Source organism: Antechinus flavipes, chromosome 2, assembly GCF_016432865.1.
Source record: "Antechinus flavipes isolate AdamAnt ecotype Samford, QLD, Australia chromosome 2, AdamAnt_v2, whole genome shotgun sequence".
NCBI classification, from domain to species: Eukaryota; Metazoa; Chordata; class Mammalia; order Dasyuromorphia; family Dasyuridae; genus Antechinus; species Antechinus flavipes.
In genome coordinates this window covers 317,127,263-317,149,900 of record NC_067399.1, presented here as the reverse complement: position 1 = coordinate 317,149,900, position 22,638 = coordinate 317,127,263, and the positions used below count along the sequence as shown (strand labels likewise).

The 22,638-nt window shown below is 33.9% G+C and overlaps 1 protein-coding gene across 10 annotated transcripts in view; it reads left to right on the top strand.

Annotated features, from left to right (window-relative positions):
* The window catches only part of TTLL5 (tubulin tyrosine ligase like 5), a 392,042-nt gene that overhangs the window by 188,821 nt on the left and 180,583 nt on the right, over positions 1-22,638 (top strand). For 9 of the 10 annotated variants that reach the window (XM_051977559.1, XM_051977558.1, XM_051977557.1 and 6 more), the window contains 4 exons: positions 1,333-1,460; positions 3,144-3,227; positions 5,933-6,328; positions 7,833-8,020. In XM_051977559.1, the coding sequence (XP_051833519.1) occupies positions 1,333-1,460; positions 3,144-3,227; positions 5,933-6,328; positions 7,833-8,020 (796 nt within the window). The remainder of the gene's footprint in view (positions 1-1,332; positions 1,461-3,143; positions 3,228-5,932; positions 6,329-7,832; positions 8,021-22,638) is intronic. The other variant, XM_051977560.1, reaches the window with a different exon arrangement.

Below are 22,638 nucleotides of genomic sequence, written 5' to 3'. Positions count from 1 at the left end.
ATCTTCTGGAGAAAGGATCACACAGGTACTCCCAACCAATTATATATTAAAACACATTAAATATATTGCACTTACTGACTGGATGATTCAGTGTTGATTTCTGAGAGGAAACTTCACTTATCTTTTGTTAAAAATTAAAGTTACTCAAGCAGTTATTACCTTATAGAAGTGAACTTCTCTTGAGAGATATCCTTGATAAGGCAAATATTAATAATAATGGCTGACATTTGCATAGCATTTTAAGTTTTGCAAAGTGCATCACAAATATTATTTGTCTCATTTAAGTTTCACAACAACCTTGTGAAGTAAGTATTAGTGGTAGGGTTATTCCCACAGCTCTGGAAATTGCATCTCATAAAGGCTAAGTGTAGAAGTCTCAGAGGTGAGTTTTGAACCCAGGTCTTTTTCACTATGTGTCTAGTTTGGTGACATCCATTAACTTATGGTGTCTCCAATATTACTGTATTTTGTATTTGTATAGTACTTTATTTTTTTCAAAATGCTTTTTTCATCTCGTATCTTCCCTTTAGATATATTTCCTATATGAAATACTTACCCTCTTCCCCATTCCCTCTTTAAGAAAACAGTAGGAAATTATATTAAGAGAGTATTTTAGTCTGAAGGCTTTGATCTAATCTGAACAAGAAACTCTAAGTAAGTCATTTTTTTTTGTTTCTGAAATAATATCCTGCAAGGAAATCTTTTTTCATCTTTCTTATAAAAGAATACCTAATTTCTAAAAGGAAAAACTTGATCAGCTGGAAGGGAATAATCTCTGAAATTGATTAGGTGATAATATGACTAAGAGCAAGAACTCTTTTGATTAATTTAGTAAACAAAAGTGCCTCTTAAGTTTTACTTTTGGCCATTTTGAAAGGAAATTCTTTAGGCAAAGTGGTTAGAGTGATGGAATAGTTTTAGTGAAATGATTCTTCAAGGGGCACCAAAAATTAATTAACGTTTTTTGTTTGATGCATCAAAAATTGTTACCCAAACTTTGTGCCTTTGCTGAATCATAACTATGGAATTTTGTCTTTGTTCTTAAACTTTATAAATTGTAAAGAGAAAATGGGTTAGATCAAAAAATTTCTAAAGCAGAATAGATCTTTATCTCTTTGCATTTTCTTGCTCTTTAAACAGAGATGCTTAAAATCTAATTAATAAACCTGTTCCTGACAGACTTGTCTCTAAAAGCAGAATAGTTTTTCTTCCATTCATCTTCTGCCTTTTATTCCTCTTCATGTTTTTTCTGTTACCACCATATAATTATGTTTGTTTGGGGTTTATTTTCCAATGCACAATCCTCTTCTGACTTATTTCTGCTTATTTTAGTGAGGCTGAACTGGAGGAGGTTTTGACTTTTTATACCCAAAAAAACAAATCTGCAAGTGTCTTTCTGGGAACTAATTCCAAAGCCGCCAAGAACAGCAGCAGTTATTCTGATAGTGGGGCAAAAGGTGGTAAGTATTTTAGTTAATGCTGATGGTGAAGATCCAGGATAAGAATATAGATAGGAAAATTAGGTCAAGAGTGATCAGCTAAGAGACCAGACAGAGCAAGGAAATAGTCATTGTCTTATATTAATATGAAAAGGTAAATGAATTTAATGTGCGTCACTTTTTTCCTCCTACATCTAACTTGTATAATATTGAGAACAGTTGACCTATATAAAATTAAGATGTAAGGCCAACATGAGAGAGAGGATATTATTTCTTCATGATAGTTGTAGTAGACTGATTTATAGAGAAAGAATGCTCCTGTAAGAGCTTTGGAAAAAGGTTCTGGTGGCATAAATGTCTTTCTGGTATGAGGGACTAGTGAGTACATTGGTGTTGGCTGTTCTACAAATGGTTAATAGTTGAGTGAGATTTCTTAAAGGAGCATTTTCTATCATAGGTAGTAAAGGAGGAAGGATATCAGTGGCAGCCACTATCATTACTAAGTTGAGTGTTCATAGGTCCAAGAACTGTTCATTAAAAAGATAAATGTCTTTGTAAATTACCTACAACTTGAGGTTATTTTTTATGAAACGAATTGATGATAGGTGAGAGATACTCATGCTAATAGGCAATTGTGTAAGCTACCACAACCCACAGATATTACAAGTTAGGTCCTTTTACCTTAGCATGGAAGATAAGGGTTAACTCAAACATGAGCAGCTGTCTTTGAAAATCTTTAGGTCTAGGTATCCCTAGAACAGGGTTTCTTAACTATTTTTGTGTCAAGGGCCCCTTAGCAGTCTACTGAAAACCCATAGACCTTTTTTAGAATAATATTTTTAAGTGCATAAAATAAAATGTATAAGATTACAAACAAAACTATATTTAAATATAGTGATCAAAATATTAAGAAAACAAGTTCACAGAGTCCCATTTGTCCTAGACTATTACAAATTATTATGGGTGAAACTGTTGCTTTAAAAAAAAGGAATTTGTGACAATATTACCATTTAATTCAATTCAGTAAGTGTTTATTAAGCATTCTTCTCTGTTCTAGGTACTAGAGATGCAAAAATGAAAAATAAACAACCAGTTTCTGTTCTCAAGGGATTTACAATGTAATAAGGGAATAAGATGTAACATCTTGCAAAGGAAGATTTAGGTACAATACTGTAAGATAATTTAAGTAGGAAGAAAGTAGTGTTACTTATAAAAATCAGGGAGGACATCATGGAAGAGACATCATTTGAACTGGGAATTAAAGGAAAAGAAGAATTTCATCAGGAAATGGAAAGGAAATGTATTCATGGTAATAGAAAATGATTTTCCTAAATCCTAGAGTCAGATTAAGACTGATAGTCTTTTTTGGTCATTAAAGATGACTTCTACCATATTTCAATGCATTACTCAATTTCAAATAAGTATTCTTTGGTTTCTTTGTTAACACATGAACCCAGCCCCTTGAGAACATGACACTAATTAAATGATTTCCTAATATATTACATGGCTATTCTAACATAGTAAGGAAACACCACAGTTCTGTATAGGAGATGGGAATTCTTATGGCGATTAACTTGTTTTCTAATACTTTACAATTGATGCAGTCTTACTCTGTCATAGTTATTTCTTTATACAAAATAGATAAAGTATTTGTGATTTCATACCTCAGCAGAATTGTTTGTATTCTCAAATTTCATATATCAGACCATCCTGAGACAGTGGAAGAAGTGAGAATCAAGCAGCCCAAACATCAACAAGGAGCAGAACTTCATACTGACAAATTATCACGTAAGTCTTTTTAAAAACAATACATTTCAACAGTTACTAAGTTTGTATTCTCCGCAGATCTCTACAGATTATGGTGATATGTCCGGGGGGATATGAAAAACTACATGTTCTCAAAGAACTTACAGGCTACTCATTGGACTATGTCTAATACACAAATAATTGTGATAAGAAAGAATGCAAGTGGGGACAAAGGAGAGATCCAGGAAAGTCACTAGAAGAAATTTGGGAGGAAAGAAATCACTTTCACCTAAGAAGATCAGAATGAAAGTCAACTTAGAGGACGTTGCATCTGTGAAGAACGAAGAGAGATAAGAATTTCATCAGGCTGGGATAAAAAGAGAGTATGTTCTGGAGAAGGGATATAATCTGAATGTTGAGAAACAAGATTGTAATAAAGTTTGATGAAGAAATAATAGTGTGAAATGAGGCTGCAGAAGTATATTAGAGCCAGATTGTTGGTAGTATTAAATACAACGACAAGACTTTTTCATGTTATTGTAATGATAGGGAACATTTGAGGGTTTTTGAACAGAAGAGTTATATAGGATATTACTTTGGCAGCTTTGTGAGGGTGGAGTTGGAAAGGGAAGAGACTAGAGTGAGAGTCTTCTATTAGAAAAGGTTAACTTGAATGAGCTCAAGAGTGACTGTATAGAGAGGAAGGAATGGATGTAATTTATACTGTAGTGGCAGAATTGATGGAATTTGGTGATTTATTGGATATTACAAGTAAATGAAAGAGTCAAAAGTAGTTCTATGGTTTTAAGTCTACCTAAGTATCAGGACAATGGTTTTATCAACAGAAGTAATAAAAGTGGAAGGAAGACAAGTTTAGGGAGGAAGATTATAGTTAAAAGTTTTACATACATTGATGTTGAGGTATTAAGAAGGCTATACAGGGGGAAATATTTAGAACATTGTTGTAAATGCTGGACAGGAAATCCAGAAATTAGAGCTGACTTCATAAATTAGAAAGTCATCTTCTGAATAGTGACATTTGAGATTGTGAGAATAGATACAATCTTCAAAAAGGAGGATGTGAAGAAAGAAGAGAGTCTAGTATAGAACTTAGGAATATAGTCACACATAAAGGGCAGGGAAATGAGGAAGAAAGAGAAAAATTTAAGGAATGTTGGGAAGAAGGGAATACAACCAGGAGAGAATACTGTGACATGGAAGAAAAAAGAGGACTCAGAATGATCAACCATTTCAGAGACTGCAGAAAGGTCAAAGTGGATGACAATGGAAAAAAAAGTCTTTGGTTTTGGCAACAAATTGATCATTGGTGACCGTAAAGAGAGCAGAATGTAGAATGGTAGGGAAGGAAGACAATTTATAGAGACTTGCGGATAGGTGGTAAGATAGACTTAATAATTATAAATTATTCTTTCTAGGCATCAGTGAACAAGAAGATACTTAGGACAGTAAATAAAGGATATAGAAGGATGAAGAGATAGTTTTTGAGAATGAGGGAACTGGGCAGATTTGCATACACAAGAGTGTATATATATATATGGCCTCAAGGAGTACATGTTCTAGTAGATGATACTTAAGTACATATAAAATATATAAAAATACAAGATAGTATTAGGGATATGGGAGGAAGTGGTATCTAATGGATCCAGAAAGCCCTCAGCCAAGATGTGGCTGCATTTTGAAGGAAACTGGGTAGTGGAGAGAAAGGAATATAACTTTGGAAGTTTGAGGATTGAAGAGGATAAAAGACTGGAGACAGGGAGCCTGGGAGACTACTTAGACCACTGAAGGCATCTAGTCAATAGTCTTGTCTAGTTGATATTAGTCAATGAGCTATTAACCCTGATTTGGAATTTTTGCGGAAGTTAAGTTGGTAAGACTTTTAATGAGATCATGGACACAGTCTCCTCTGTTGTAAGGAAGAAAGCAATCTCATCCTCAAAAGCTGGTACAAGGGAAGGAAAAATGGGTGACTAAATAGAGAAGTTTTGAGGGAAGTTAGGTGAAATATATAGATGGCTTCACACTTTTCAGTAAAGTAGAGGAATAGTTATTTACTGAAAGATTAGGAGTGGTCCTGCAGTTTTAAGAGAGCAGAAGTTTGGGACAGATTTAGTAAAAGAAATGTTTAGAAAGTAGTAAAATAGCTTTGAGCTAGAAATAAATACAAATCACAAGATATTAGATGATACTTAGAGAATCGGTATTACCCCCTGGAAACTGTTCCTTTCTCTTCCAAATCTTTATTTTCCATTAATAATCTTTTTCTCATGCAGAGAATTTTTAAAATTCTTATTTTGTTAAAAAATCCATTGGCACTCCTATCATTTTTTGCATTTTTCATGAGGATGAGGTGTGGAGAGGAAAGGGTAAATGAAGTGAAGCAAGACAGTAATTGTCTACTTCTCCTGGAAACTTTGCCCTAACATTCAGACATTACAAAAGTTTGTCCAGTCTACTTTTTGAAGGTAACCTAACTTTCATTGTTAAAGGGAATTAAAAATAAATTCCCATCTTTTGTTTTGTTCCTTTGCCAAGTACAGTAATCAAGGTCATCTTTGATAGACAAAACTCCTTAAGTTCTTAAAGAATACAAATTGGAGCCTACTTTTTTTGAGCCCTGCTTCAGGCAAAAGTGGCTTTGTTTTCAATTTTTCTTTGTCTGTATAGTATTGTTTTATTACCCATTCTCCTTGAAATAGTCTGATTCTTTTTAATTCTTTTAACAGGATTTACCACCTCAACAGAAAAAGAGAGTAAATTCCCCTATAGCACTTCCCTTTGTCCATCCTCTGGTCCTAGTGCTATTCTTCAGAAAATTCCCAACTCCCATTTGACATCTCTGATTTCATCCTCTGACCTCACACCAGTACCTAGTCATCACTCTGCTTTTTCCCAAGTTCCTCCAGTTATCTCCAATGTGGCTCATCAACCAACTGCTTTACAGAATGCAACCCCTGATAACTGTTCTCCCTCCCCACATTCGGTGTCACATCGTGTACCTAGTCCAGCTGTACTGCCACGCTGTCGGTCTGGCAGTTACACCATTGGTCCCTTCTCCTCATTTCAAAGTGCTGCGCAGATATATAGCCAGAAACTGTCTCGGCCCTCCTCAGCTAAAGCAGGTGAGTGTAAATATTTGAGAAATACATTTTTTTATTTTGGACTGCTTTTTTTTATTTTGTTTTGTTTTTATATGTGGAGTATCTATTAATTTAATATTTTGGAATATCTCTAAATTTGTAACTTAATAATTTAGATATAACTAGCACCTTATTCTTAATACATCCATAGATATTATTCTTGTTTTAAAACAAGGATTGTTCTTGAATTTAGGTAGTGTTATCTTATATTTTCAATTGAATCTTTAAAAGACATGCCTGCCTTAGACTACTGGGCAGATCAGAATTAAGACAAATAGAGAAAGGATTGGAAGTTAATTTAGGATTCACTATTAGTTTCTTCATCTTTCTTTTCTGTGAAGGTAATATTTTGGCACAGTATACTAATTGTAATTTCATTTTAAAATTAATGTGAAAATTTGCTTAAGATATGAAAGAATTATAAACTCTAATTTAATATATTAAAAAAGGAAAATAACTTCATATTGTTTTGCATTAGCTATAGACTGTGATAAGAACATTAAAAATTACCAGGTGGGACTAGATTTGTGAATTAATCATCTATTTATTCCATGTCTGACAATGGCTTCAAGAAAAGGGAAGAAAGAAATAAAAGACCTAATGTTAATACAGATTCAAACTAAAGTAAAACCTTAATAGGTTAAATGGTATCTTTCTCAGGAAGGAAAATTTCAAATAGGTTTTGAGTTTGTCAAAGTTTAGGAAATATGCCATTTCAAGTGATTAAAATTTTTATAGTACTTGTAAAATAGCTTTTTACTTTTTTTTCTATAACTTATGCAGACCAAATGCTCAATAAAGGCTCAGTTTGGTAGTGAAAACTTAATCAAAGAAAATTAAAGTAAGTCTAAACAGAAAGGCCAGTGTTCCAGAATATAAGGTTATGAGTATGGTTCTGAGTGTACTCAACTGTGTTTTTTTCCCTTTTCCCATTTGGAGCTTCTTAGGAAAACTATGGATATCATGGTAGTGGGTACCTTAGAAATACCAGGCTAAACAAATACTGAAAAGTAAAGTGGTTTGCTTCAGCTTTAAACAAACAAACAAGAAATGTAAGTAAAATTGCATGAACAAACATCAAGGACATGATTTTTATCACTGTTAGCAAATCATAAGATTGGTCACTACCTTGACAACTATTGTTTTTCTTAGTCACATTAAGTTAGAGCTACAAGTAACCTTAGAAATTATTTGCTACTCCATCCGACTCCTGAGCAAACAGAGAAAGTAATGATTGGTTGAACTTTCTAAGTGAAACTATTCCAAGAAATACAGTTTAAATACTTAACTTTTTTATATGATAGAGTATTTTGAGATATTTTATGTGTGCATGTAAAGTGTCTTAACCTGTTGTTATTTGAATTATAAGCAAAGATCCAGAATTCAGAAAAAAATCTTTTGCTTGATAAATTCTTGGGCATCATTCTGATTGTCTGTAAGACTTTTCAGCCAAGTGGATAAAAATTGCTGTCATTCTTTAATTTAGCAGGTACATGCCATCCAAATAGACACCATGCAGGCTTAGCCAAAACAGCCAAGGATGGAGATGACAGCACTACTTTTGGCAAACGATACAATCAAAGCATGGTGACAGCTGAACTTCAGCGGCTGGCTGAGAAACAAGCAGCACGGCAATATTCCCCATCCAGTCACATCAGTCTTCTCACTCAGCAGGTATGTAATGTACCGGAGTTGCTGCAAAAGATTAATTCAGGATGTTCTGGATAAGGTACAGGAAGAGTTTTCTTTTTTCTATTATTTCCCCAGTTTATGATGATGGGAGATGAGATGCTTAATGCATTATCTGATTAACTTTCAATTTCAGAGACTGACTTTCTGCAATAGATAGTTTGAATTTAGGTATAGCACTGGTTGAGATATACCTCTTTTGTAGTTTAATAAATTGATTGTCCAATTGCAATTAAACTTTTGAAGGACTTCTAAAATTTTCAAAATTGTTTAATTTTCCTAAATGTTTGGGTAGATCACTAAAGGTGATCTTGAAAATCTTCATACATGAAGTATTGGTAACATAATTTCATCTAGAAACTTTTTGAATAAGCTGGAAATAGATACCTAACTTCTGACTTGCATCTGGTTATATTAATCAGCAAATTTTTACTGTGTAGTTACATAAAAATTTCAAGAACATCATGGATTCTCTTTGCCCTCAGTGCTGTTAATTTCCAAGATACTTACTTGGAAGGAAAATTTATATTTCCTTTATTCTTTATTTAGGACTTTTCATGAAGCCAAAATGAGTTCCTTTTGGATGAAGCACTCAATCTACTATGGGAAACATATATATATGTTCATTGCTTTGTAGAGTACTTAAAACATTAGAGACTCTCAATAAGTATTAAATAAAATCATATATAAGACAAATTAATAACATATATAAGACACAAATTAATTCTGTCATTGAAATAAGATGCCATTTGGACAAAGGAGCTCTTAATGGTAAAAAGACATCCTAGTTTTTTGAGAAGTATTTATAATTCATAAGAGTTCATAACTCATAAAATTTTCTACTTCACATATCTTTTTCTCTTTTCTCACTATCCTTAATTGGTTGTATCACAGGTTATGTAATGATGTTCAAAGCTAGAAAAGAAGTGAAGTAATAAATGATTTTAGGTCTGCTTAGGTGCCTCATTGTGGCATGAAAATGACCCTGAAATATTGAAGGTTCTGCCAGGAGAACATGAACTAGAGTAGGTTTCACCAGTGATTGGTTGAGTCAGCTGTGTGTGCATCAGCCTAGTTAGGTATGTAGATGTATTACTGGTAAATTGTTCACTATGTGAATAGCTCTTTGGTGTGGAAAACCCTCTTAAAAAATTAGTCTTGGTGCTCCTGGTAATGTCCTGCTTCACTGCCCTAAAATGTAGAATGAAAACTAGAAGTGATCCTCTTTGGGCCTTGTTTGGTTGTTTTGAGTCATGGCTTCTTTGGATTAGAAATATTATGTACTTCTATCAACTGGAGAGAATAGAATGAGTACTGAAAAATGGAGCTTTCCTTTCTATCAGTCTATCACAGCTGTCTGTTAAATTGCTGAATAACAGAAGAGAAGGGAAAGGTCTAATTGAAATGAATCATGAGAAAAATATGATAGAAAGCACAAGTTATTGGAGATGTGGTAATGGGATTTGAAAAGACAGTATGAAAGAGGTAATAGTAGAAATTATTATAAAAATATGATAATGGGGGGGAAAGTTTTTAAGCCACTGGGAGGGAAGGATAGAAGATGAGATGATCAAAAAGGCAATGAGAAGATAAGTAATATTCACATAACCACACACACCTCTTCTTCCATCAGTCCCCCAATACATACACTCTTTTTATAACTTGAAGCAACTGAGAAAACTATAAGAATAGCTTCAATTTGCAAATGAACATAGTAGAGTTCCTCCCCTCCTCCCCCAAATCATATTATTTGTCTTGATTGTTTAATGGCATGATTTTTATTAGGTCTATATAATTTTATTCCTGCCCTGAATTTATGAAGTCTTTTTTTTTTTGGGGGGGGGTCATTAAAATGTTTTATTGATGCTTTCTGTTTTTATGTCACAATCATTTCTTTTTTAATATGGCATTTTATTTTTCCAAATACATGCAAAGACAGTTTTCATCATTCATCTTTGCAAAATTTTGTGTTCTAAATTTTTCTTTCTCTCTTCACCCCTCCCTTCTCCCAGACAGCAAGCAATCCAATGTAGGTTGAACATGTGCAGTTCTTCTAAACATATTTCCATATTCATCATGCTACACAAGAAAAATCAGATCAATTCTTATTGTTGAAAAGAGCTAAGTCCATCAGAGTTGATCACTACATTATTTTGTTGCTACTATGTACAATGTTCTCTTGGATCTGCTCACTTCACTTAGCATTAATTCATCTAAGTTTTTTCAGGTTTTTCTGAAATCAGCCTGCTCATCATTTTGAATTTATAAAGTCTTAACATTGAATAAGCCCCTAAACCTGGAAAGAAACAGCTTGATTCCGTAGAAATCCAAGGTAAGGGAAATGGGCTCTCTTTTAATTATGAAATTTAGATATTCTCACATATCTAGTGCCAAAAGTCAAGTGTAGCTTCAGTATCAGTGAATTAATTATATATTAAGCTTCTATCCTTATGGATTTGATTGAGCCATTAGGTACCATTTGGATTTTATCCATCAAGGGTAGCATATATATTCATTATTTTATAGAGTACTTGACACATCAAGGACTCTTAATAAGTATTACATAAAATCCAATTATATTAGAAAAGGACTCCAGAGAAAATCTAGTATTTCCAGCAATAAGAATCTTCTTAGTTTTCTGATCCCATTTAGAAATGTTTCATTTAGAAATGCTCTCCTGCCATTCAGTTATGTCTGGTATGTATCAATACCACTGTAACATCTTAATATAGACTTTAATAATACACTAGACAATTTCCTTTCAGATCATCACGTTTGCAAGAAATTTGTCTTAGATCCTAATTGAATAGGAAAATAACATTGTAATGTGAAGAAGGAAAGTGAGAGGCAAGTATTAGAAGCTACACATGTGCGATTTTTAGGACCTTGCTATATTAGGTAAAGCTTTAATTATTCTAACTTAACATCTATAATTAAAGCAATAACTAAACCTTTTAGTCAAGTAATTGTAGCCAATTTTCTATGTTAATTAAAAAGAATAAAATAAATAAACATTTTTTAAAAAATTCGTCTTAATCACTAATTTCAAATTCTTGTCCAATTTAAACTCACACTAAAGTTACTTTAGGTAGCAATTTTTTTTGGGGGGTGGGGTTGTGTTTTGTTTTGTTTTTTAATATCTCTCTTGTACTCTGTACCTCATTCAACCTCTGGTGAAAGTGTTAAACAATATCTTCACTAAGTGGGAAAGAGTTTAGAAAATCTAAAGAAGTAGGTATAGATCTTGGAATATTCAAAGTTAACCATTTGTTTCACAGAACACTTGTTAAATGTCTATGGTGTTGAGAGCATTGTATTAGGTCCTACCTGGAACACAGAGTTTAAATAACACATAATCCCTGGTCTCATGGAGCAAGTGGATATGACTCATTTAAAAATAACTAATTCAGAATAATTTGTGCTGAAGAGATAAAGCAGCAAAATATTGTGAAGAAAGAAAGAAAACTGATAGCTTAGGATGAAGAGAGGTATACAAGAAAACTTCATAGAGGATGTGAAATTTCATCTGTCCTGTGTAGAATATGTTTAGCATGGAGAGGATGAGTATAAGTGGGGGAAATGGAGGACATTTTAAGTGCAAGAATCAATGTGAGCAAACGCTGCAAAGGAGAAAAATAGAAGGGATAGAAGGATGATGGTGAATAGTTCAGTTTAGCTGGAGTGTTAATTATGAAAGAAAATTCTCTTTCACATATGAGTATGGGATGAACATGGCCAAAAATAAGATGGTGCCATATTATGGGGGACCTTTAATGATAAGCTAAAAGCATCTGAACTCAATTGTATAAGTGTAAGAAACAAGCTTCTTAGCAAGAATTTCACTGGTGACTGATGAATTCAGGAAAGAATGTTATTTACATTCTTAAAAGAGTGGGTATCTAAGCTAGTAAGCATATCCTTGAAATGCAGAACCGCAACCTCTTATTCTCTGTTGCCCCACCACAAGTCTTACCCCCATTTCCCCCATTGGCTGGGTACTACAGAGGTTACAGCATATCCAAAATGGCTAATTGTCCTAGGTGAGGATAAGTCACTCTCCCTTATTACATCTCCCATCGATGTTCACCTTATTTGGTCATAGTTTTACATGAATGACTATATTGGCAATTCCTCTTCTAATTACAGCTTCCATTCCCCACATTTCTGTGACTTTAGCCCTTATTTCTTTTACCATTATTTGTGTGTCTAGGCACCTACATCTGCGTCTACCAATACCATACTTCTTGTTCTAATTTATGACTTTCCTCTATAAGTTTCGTTTCTTTTGTCTCACATTGCCCTAACCCTTAAGTTTCAATTTCATTTTTCTGGGTTTTTTTTTCCTTAATTTAACTCTGATGAAACTAAACCCTTATCCAATTCTTACAATAAGCAGTCAGGATCAATTAACAGATATTGACAAATGTGATCAGATACATGTTATGTGTAAGGAAGATTATTTTGACATGTGTTTGGATGAAGAAGAGAAGAGAATAAAGGCAGGAAAACCTGTTGGAAAAACTGGTGACCCTGTATCATGGGAATAAAGAAGAGGTAACAGTTCTAAGAATTGATATGGTAAAGTTAATAGGATTCAGGGAACAAACTAGATAAAAAATCATAGAGAGAAAAGAATAGTGCCACTGTTTTGAACATAGATGTATGCTGGTGCTACTGTTAGAAATAATGAAGTCACAAAAAGAAAAAAAGTTAGGAAGAGAGTAAAATCTATTTTTAACATACTTAATTTACGATGTTTATGAGATTTTATTGGTTCTGTAAACCATTATATATAGAGATCTAGGTCTTATTCAGACATCTGCATAGAGGGAATGAATATGATTGCTCTGAATAAGTATTGAAAGAAAAGGGTATATAAAGAGCTAAGAAAGAAAATTAAGATAATAGTTAGAAACACTAGTCTCTAAGAGAACAGGGAGAACCAAGATACTGCTATCTCTCTAAAATAAAAGGGTATTCAGTAGTGTCAGACACTACAAAAACATTCAGGAAGATGAGGAGTGAAAAATATCTATTGACATTTGACATTTGAGAAAGTTTAATAAAATTATAGAGAATGAAATTGTTTCTTAGCAAGATGTCTTCCTTGAAAAGTTTATGCACCATACCTTTTGATCCAGCAGCCTTACTACTGAGAAAGTAGTTTTAATAAAATTGTAGAGAATGAAACTGTTTCTTAGCAAGATGTCTTCTTTGAAAAGTTTATGCACCATACCTTTTGATCCAGCAGCGTTACTACTGAGAAAGTAGTTTTAATAAAATTGTAGAGAATGAAACTGTTTCTTAGCAAGATGTCTTCCTTGAAAAGTTTATGCACCATATCTTTTGATCCAGCAGTGTTACTACTGAGAAAGTAGTTTTAATAAAATTGTAGAGAATGAAACTGTTTCTTAGCAAGATGTCTTCCTTGAAAAGTTTATGCACCACACCTTTTGATCCAGCAGTGTTACTACTGGGATTATATCCCAAAGAGATTTTAAAGAAAGGAAAGGGACCCACGTGTGCAAAAATGTTTGTGGCGGCCCTTTTTTAGTGGCTAGAAACTGGAAACTGAGTGTTGGAATCTTTACAAACTGCTAGCTCATTAGAGTTGATAGATTGTTGATCTGATCTTACAAGAAGATGTTTTGGGCCAGAACCTGGAACAAGGTACTGAGTAGAACTAATTGATACAATGCTTGTGTTCACATCTTTACTCATTGGAGTTCACAAGTATAAAAGAAACAGACAGAGGCTCTTGGACAGATTTCACCAGAATGACATGAAGAGTGGAGCTGGCTGGAGGCTGAAGAAAAGCAGAGGCAGAGGCTGAAGGACAAACCTTTGGATTTGGAGACATTCGGAGGGAGCTCTTGGAACCAAGCAGAGAGATAGACCTCTAAGCTAACTGGGCCATATTGGAGGCAATAAAACATCTGAACTTTTATCACCTGGCTGCATTTTGAGGTGATTATTACTTTCAACTGATAGTAAAGCTGCCTTCAAGAAAACCTTCCCCAAGAAACCTGCACTTCTCCCCCAGAAAGAACCATTCATCTTATATTATTATTTATAAAGAAGAACAAGAACTCCAATAACTGAGTGGAAGTCCCTCAGTTGGAGAATGGCTTAATAAATTGTGGCATATGAATGTTATGGAATATTATTGTTCTGTAAGAAATTACCAGTAGAATAATTTCAGAAAGGCCTGGAGAGACTTACATGAAGTGATGCTGAGTGAAATGAGCAGAACCAGGAGATCATTATACACGACAACAACCAGACTCTATGAATATCAATTTTTTTTAATAACTTTTTATTGACAGAACCCATGCCAGGGTAATTTTTTACAACATTATCCCTTGTACTCACTTCTGTTCCGATTTTGCCCCTCCCTCCTTCCACCCCCTCCCCCACATGGCAAGCAGTCCTATATATGTTAAATAGGTACAGTATATCCTAGATACAATATATGTGTGCAGAACCAAACAGTCCTCTTGTTGCACAGGGAGAATTGGTTTCAGAAGATATAAATAACCCGGAAAGAAAAACAAAAATGCAAGCAGTTTATATTCATTTCCCAGTATTCTTTCTTTGGGTGTAGCTGCTTCTGTCCATCCTTGTATGATCATCAATTCTGATGGACATGGCTCTCTTCAGCAATGAGATGATTCAAACCAGTTCCAATTGTTCAATAATGAAGAGAGTCATCTACATCCAGAGAGATGTTACTTAAGTAACTCACACATCTATGGTAGTAGAACTTGTATTTTGTTTTACTCCATGCACCAAGTTGCAACATAGCTGACACAGTCATAACTATTTATAGGTGCATAAATGTATGAGGGCTTTTTTGTGTATATGCATAATTTTGATGTAATAATGATTACAGTATCCTCACATCTCACCAGGTGAGGACCTGATCTCATACTTAAAAGAAAAAAAAAATGAAACTTTCCTTTTCTTCCCCCAAGTCTTTTTCTGTTGTTTTTGTTTTAATATTTTATTTAAAACTAAATATAAAATAAGAAAAAAAATAGAAAAAGGAAAATAAGAAAAACAAAAGAAAACAAAATATTGTCATATGCCCAGTAGAATACCAGGGAGAATTCAGAATGTATAACAATAAATTTCTATTTCAAGAAAACATCTATAATATTAGATTATATTTCTGACTGTTTGTTCTGACTGACTGACCTTGGGCAAGTCACAAATATAGGAAGTGTTAAGTGTCTGAGGCCGGGTTTGAACTCAGGTCCTTCTAACTTCAGGACTGGTGCTCTATCAACTGAACCACCTAGCTGCCCCTCTTTCTCATTTTTTGAGAATAATTTGTGAAATATGGTTGCCTTTAAAAGTTTAATAGCATTCTCCTGTGGGTCCTGGAGTTTCTTTCAGCATAATATAATTTCTTTGTTTAGTCCTTTTTATTTTTTGAATGTTTATTTTTGCTTTGTCCGATAGCATATGGCAATTCCTGCTTTTTAAAATTCATTTGATGCCTAATAAATTTCCCCCCATTCTTATAATTTTATTTTGTGTATGTCTTTGTTTTTTAAATGTGTTTTTTGGTAAGGAACAAATTGTAGATTTTGTTTTCTCATCTAAATTTTCTTTTTTGTTGTTCCATTGCATTGTTTAATCCATTCACATTTAAGTTATGATTTTATTCTGTCTCTAATACTGTTTTCAAACTATTTTTTTTTTCCTGCCTTCTGTTATAAATATAAATCTAAGTTACTTCATTTACTTTACCTTAATTCTTTTTAAAGTAGCCCTGATTCTGCTGGCTCTCTTCCATTGAACTCTTATCTCCTCTCATTTATTAACCCTTTCTATTTGAGGCTTTTCTTACATGTTCGCTTTTCCAATAAAATATTAAAAAATTCAGACCCAAGCACAGATGCCTGAGAAAATTCACTAGATATTTTCAAGTTGACATGTAAATATAACTCTGACCACTAAATTAGAATTATAAAATACTATAGTTGAAAGAGAATTCAGAAGCTTTTTGATCTCATTCAAACCATAACATGAATCACCTTCTTCATATACCTGAAAAGTGATTACTAATCTGGCATTTGCCTAAATACCTTCAAGGAAGAAAAATCCAGAAGTTATTCTTTACATCCAGCCTATATTTGCTTCCTGAAAGTTCACCAATTGCTTCTAATTTTACAATCTGGTACCATTTCAGTGAAATCAGCTTTTTGGAAATCCAGTTGAACAATTTTAATTCATCTTCCATTTTGTAGCTAGTATATGATCCTTCATTCTCACTACTGACAAGACCACTTTATTTTTTCTATATTATGTCTTCCCTCAATGATATTCCTTATGCTGCTTCTTTGGTATGGGTCATCATCAGAAATATATCATAGCTTGCTCTTGCCTAACATTAGTACCATTTGGGTTACTCAGAATTTGATTCCTTGAAAACCATGATGTCCAAGATCTGGAATTTGAAGAAACTGTCAGGAATGTGTTTTGGGGAAAAATGGGAGACAGGGAGTCCTTTGAATTGAGAAACATCCTTTTAAAAAATATTGTATGTTTTTCCAAATACAATTCAAGGTTATAGCAAATCTATTGGGTCTATATCTGTTACATACATTTTATTTTTCTTTGTGTTTTGAAGTGCATATGTACACACACAGAGATAACTTTTTCCTGGAGGCTTCAGTAGTGACTAAGAAGGTGCCAAAATGAAGGTCTGTGTGAGGTCTCATTATCACTACCCCTACTGCTGCAGCACTCTCCACAGGCTTGCCTGTACTTCGTGGTTATTGATGTCAGTGAGAAGAAGAATGTGGCAAAGAGGAGGAGGATGACTAAAGAAAGCATAGAAGCCATTTGCTGGACTTTTCTGTAAGGGAGTGCAAGTTTTCAGATCTCAGATATCATTAGGAGCAGCTCCAACTCTTCCAGCAAGGAAATTTAATCAAAGGGATAATGTCAGACCACCCAGGCTGGGGCCAGAACAAGCTGTCTCCATCTCTGTTTCCCAGCCAGCCAATGCCCGTGATGCAGCCAGGCCTCTTGGAAATTTGCTGACAGATTCATAGAAGATAAGACAATTTTTACTTCTCACATGTTTTCATCTAGAGCCAGAGAAAAGATTAAAACCAAGAAGTTCCTTCTTTTTCTCTTCCTTACTCCTAAGATTCCTACCTGGTTTCGGGAAAATCTGTGAAACTGTGCTTTGATGTTTATCACAACTGTGTGTCCTAATATTCACAAAAAGAGACTTAAAACATGTCATAATATTATGGGGGAGATTCAGTGGCATCAGAGCAATTCTGGACTGATAATTTCCTTGGGAAAGGGTAGTAAGGAAACTCTTTCCACCAATGCAAATGTTCTTCAATTTATTGCCTCTGAGAACTGCCCCAGGCATGGACATTTAGCTTCATGAGTCCAAGATAGGATTTGAATCCAGGTCTTTCTAACTCCATGGACAATTTTCTCTCTATTATGCCTGGCTATCTCCCTCAGTTATTCACTCAACAAATATTTATTGAGCTTCATTTAATTCTATTATTTCTCTCAGCTTTGAGGAATACAGGCATGTTAATTTGTGCAAGGATCTTGTTTGTGGTTCTCTCCTTATTTACTGTCATCCTAAATCTTAAGGGGAAACTGGAAGACAAAAAGCTTAATGGAATCTTCCTCATTTCCCAGCTCCATCATATTTACAACTATCACCTTTGAATCAGGAAGAGAATATTCAAAAGTCCCTAACAGATGTTGTCTCAAAGGAATAAAAGATTTTTTTTACCAATAAGGATTTCATTAGTGACATTAAAGAGAACTGATTCATTAAAGTAGTGAGAACAAAGGACATGTTGCCAGAAATGGAAAAGTGAGTTGGGGATAGCAAGGGAGTAAATGTAGAGATTTCTGGATGTTTTTTCCTAGAAATTTTGTAGTGAAGAAAGAGAGAACAATAGTTTGAGAAAGTAGTAAGGTCAAGAAAAGAATGGGGAAGGTGGAAATGTAGCTGAAATAAGCATATTTTGAAACTGAAAGGAGATGCTTGATGGTAATCATACAGAAGATGCAAGATTGTGGGATTAAGGATTTCTACTTCTAGCTTCCTTTGAAGCTCTCGTGGATAATTCTTCCTAGAAGTTTCATTGGTATCTTAAAACTCAATAAATCAAAATTGAATTCCTCATCGTCTTGTTCCACCCAATTCCACCAATAAGAAACAAACAAAAAAATCCTTCCTCTTGTTTCCCTATTTTTGTTAATGATGCCACTATCCTCTTACTCTGTGTTTAATAATCTTAGTCATCTTTGATTCTTCCTCTCAAAAGCCTAAATTTGTGAGTTGAAAGGGACTTCAAGAGTTATCTGTCCAACTCTTTCCTGATTGTTAAAACATTCCCAACATATGGTTATTTAGCTCTTCCTAAAGATTTCTAGTGAACTTCCTGAGAAAATTCTTTCTCAAGCCCCCATAGTATCTCTCAACTAGATGCTTACCATTTCATGCCCTCTATGATTACCTCAACTCAGGCCTTTATTTATTTGAGCTTTTTTCTATTTTAATATCCTCATTTTCCTTCCTCTTTTCCCCCCACCCCTTTAGTCTATCCCTGCTCAAATTAGTCATTCCTACTGTTTTCCAAGAAATCTTATCGCAGTTATGTAATAATTTAAAGCTGCTCTTCTACTCAGTCTTCTACACTTTCATTCATTGCTTTAGTGAACTAAGTGTAAAGGCCTAATTATTGTATTCAAGACACTTAATTAACGCTTTGACTATAAACTGTCTTTCCAGTTTCATACTGTTTCCCTCCATTACTCAGCATTTCACGCAAGTCTTACTCATCTTGTCCATCTTTTCCTCCATTCTTTCCAGTCTTAGCTAATACCATTCCCTTTGCCTAAAACATATTTCCTGTTCATGTACCTCTGGTAAAGATTCTTTAAGGTTTAACTCAGATGCCACCTTCTCAATATATTGTTTATTATCTCTCTTAAATTTTTTTTTCAAATTACATGTAAAAAATTTTTAAAGTTTTTTTTTTTAAAGTTTGAGTTCCCAATTCTCTCCCTCCTCCTTTTTTTCCCCTCTTCCCTGAGATGGCAAGCAATTAGATATAGATAATGCATTTGAAGTCATAGAAAACATATCTCTTATTGGCTATGTTGTGAAAGAAAGCAAAGACCAAAATGCATGTGCGCGTGGCGCGTACACACACACACACACACACACACACACACACACGTATTCTTTGTTTGCATTCAGCCTCCATCCCTTATAACTCTGGAGGTAGATAGCATTTTTCATCATAAATCCTTCAGAATTGTATTGGATTATTGTATTGCTGAGGATAGTGAAGACTTTTCAGTTGATTGTAGTATAATGTTGGTGTTACTGTATATAATGTTCTCCTGGTTCTGCTCACTTCACTTTGCATCAGTTCATGTAAGTCTTTCCAGGGTTTTCTGACAGCATCCTGCTTGTCATTTCTTATAATGCAATAGTACTCCATCACTATCTTGTACCACAACTTCTTCAGCCATTCCCCAGTTGTTGGGTATCCCTTGGTATCCAGTTCTTAGCCACTACAAAAAGAATTGCTATAAATAGTTTTATACAAATAATCCTTCCTCCCCTCCTCTTTCTTTTGGATATTTTCGGGATATAAACCTAGCAGTGATCAACAGGATCAAAAGGCATGCAGTTATATAGCCCTTTGAGCATAGTTACAAAATTGCTGTTCAGAATGGTTGAACCATTTCACTATTCCACCAGCAGTGCATTATAGTATCCCAATTTTTCCACATCTCCAACATATATAGTTTTCCTTTTCTGTAATGTTATCCAATTTGATAATCAGAATTGTTTTAATTTGCATTTTTCTAATCAATAGTGATATAGAGCATTTTCCATACATCGATATAGAGCTATTTAGACTTTGATTTCTTCATCTGAAAACTATCTTTTCATATTTTTTGACTGTTTATCAATTGGAGAATGACTGTATTCTTTTAAGTTTTACTCAATTCCCTATATATTTGAGAAATGAGGCCTTTATCAGAAATACTTGCTATAAAAATTGTTTTTTAGCTTTCTGCTTTCCTTCTAATCTTTGTTGCATTGGTTTTGTTTGCACAAAACCTTTTTAAATTTAATATAATTAAAATTGTCCATTTTATATTTCATAATACTCTGGATGTTGTTTGTTCATGAATTTTTCCCTTCTTCATATCCCTGACAGGTAAAACTATTCTTTGTTCTCCTAATTTGTTTGTGGGATGATCTTTTGTGTTCAAATCATGTAACCATTTTGACCTGATCTTGGTGTACAGTGTGAGATGTTTGTTCCACCTTCCATTTTAACAAAGATTGAAAAAGGAAAAAGAAAAAAATAATCAATTTAATAAAACCCACCAGTACATCAATTATATTTAATGGTATAAGAAATATCCATAGTAGCCCATCACTACTATGAAGTGTAAAAGGAGCATTTTCTCTCTTCTAATATTAGTCAGTATAAAGTGCATTGTTTCATTTTTTCCCTTCACACACTTGTCATTGTGTATATTTTCCTGGTTGTGCTTATATCACTTTGTGTCAATTCATAAAACATATATTTCTAAATGTGTCATATTCATCATAATGAACCACATGTTGATTAGCCATTCTCCAACACATGGGCATCTACTTCCAGTTCTCTTTTATACCAAAAAGTACTATAAATATTTTTGTCATCCTCTCATTTTAGAATACAGAAAACTTGAGTTCCAAGGGAAGGAAATAATTTTAGATACATACTACTTATCATACTAAGAGAAGAAGATATCTTTTATCTCAATGTTTTATAATGTTTTTAAAATGAAGGAATATTATCTGTTGTCAGAAGTTTTTTCTTTATTAATAGCAATCATCTAGTGATGATTTTTATTGGTTTTGTAATATAATCCATTATATTTATGTTTTTCTTAATATTGAATCAATTCTACATTTGTGGTATAAATCTGGTCTGGTCAGAGGATTTTACAGAAGGTCAAGTGTTGTGTAGGTGCAAAAGGAAACAGACCAGTATGGCTTAATTTTAGAATTTGTGGAGAGGAGTAAACTTATCAATTAAGTCAGTATTTATTAATCCTCTGCTATGTACCATGCATTATTCTTAGTCCTGGGGATTCAGACAAATAGTCCCTCCTCAAGAAGTTCATTGTTTAATGGGAGAGACAACATGCAAACAACAATATACAAGACAAATAAATAGGATAAATTAAAGATCCTCTCAGAGAGAAGACACTAGCATTAAGGAAGATCTCCATGGAAAGCTTCTTTCAGAAAGTATGATTTTTGCTGAGACTTTAAGGAAGCCTACAAAGAGAAAGAAAATTCCAGAGATATGTGTCTTGTTTGTGGAACAGCAAGAAGGCCATTATTGATTATGGGATACATAGAGAGCAATTTGGTTTAAGAAGACTATAAAGATGAGAATGGGCCAGGTTATAAAGAGCTTTAAATGCCCAAACAGTTTATATTTGATCCTAGGAGAGAAAAACTAATGGAGTTTATTGAAGGGGATGGGAGTGACATGGTCATATCTTTAGGAAAATCACTTTGGTGGCTTGTCATATCTTTAGTAAAATCACTTTGGTGGCTTTATGAGGATGAGGGATTGGGAAATGTTTGAAGTAAAGAGAATAAATAGCTTATTGCTATAGTCTCGCCAGAAAATGTTCAGGAAATGAACTAAAATAGTAACTGTATGAGTGGAGAAAAAGTGCCTAAGAAATGATAAAATATGGCATGAGTGAATATGAGGAATTAATTATAACTTGTGAACCTGGGAGATTAGAAAGATGTTGATATCCTTAACAGTAGTAAGGAAGTTTGGGAGATGTATAGTTTTGAGTTGTTTAAAATTCTTGTGAGACATCTGCTTCATGCAGTTCAGAACTGGAGATCAGGAGAGTATCTGTGGAAAGATAGATTTGGAAGTCAGTACAGAGAGATTGTCATTGAACTCATGGTAGTGTATTGAAAGTGGGAAGAAAGAGAGAAATAGAGGGAGAGGAGGAAATACAGGAAAAGAGAAAGAATTAAAAAGAGAGTATGGAGAGAAGAAAGAAAAAAAGAAGGCTCAGGGAAGGGCTTTGGATATACCCAAAGTTGCTATATTTAACATGTATGATTAATGAACATAAGAGACTGAAGAGAACTAAAAGAGAATAATGTTTCTTGTCCCTCTCTCTGTCTCTTTGTCTCTCTTTCTCTGTCTTTGTCTCTCTCTCTATCTCTCTGTGTCTCTGTCTCTCTTTCCCTCTCTCTCTTACTGTCTCTCACTTTATCACCCTCCCTCTCTTCCTCTTCCCTTTTTTGTCTGTCTCTGTCTCTGTCTCTGTCTCTCTCTCTGATACACACACACACACATACACACACATGTACGTAAGAATATACAGAAGGAGAAGATGATCAACAATGTCAAATGCCATTTAGAGGGTTTGATATTTCCACCTACCTATCTTGTTAATAATCTCGATCTCAACATGTTTAAAACATATCTTCATCTCTAACTTATCCTACTTTTAAACCTTCCTATATCTGTTGAGGGCATTATATTGTTCTT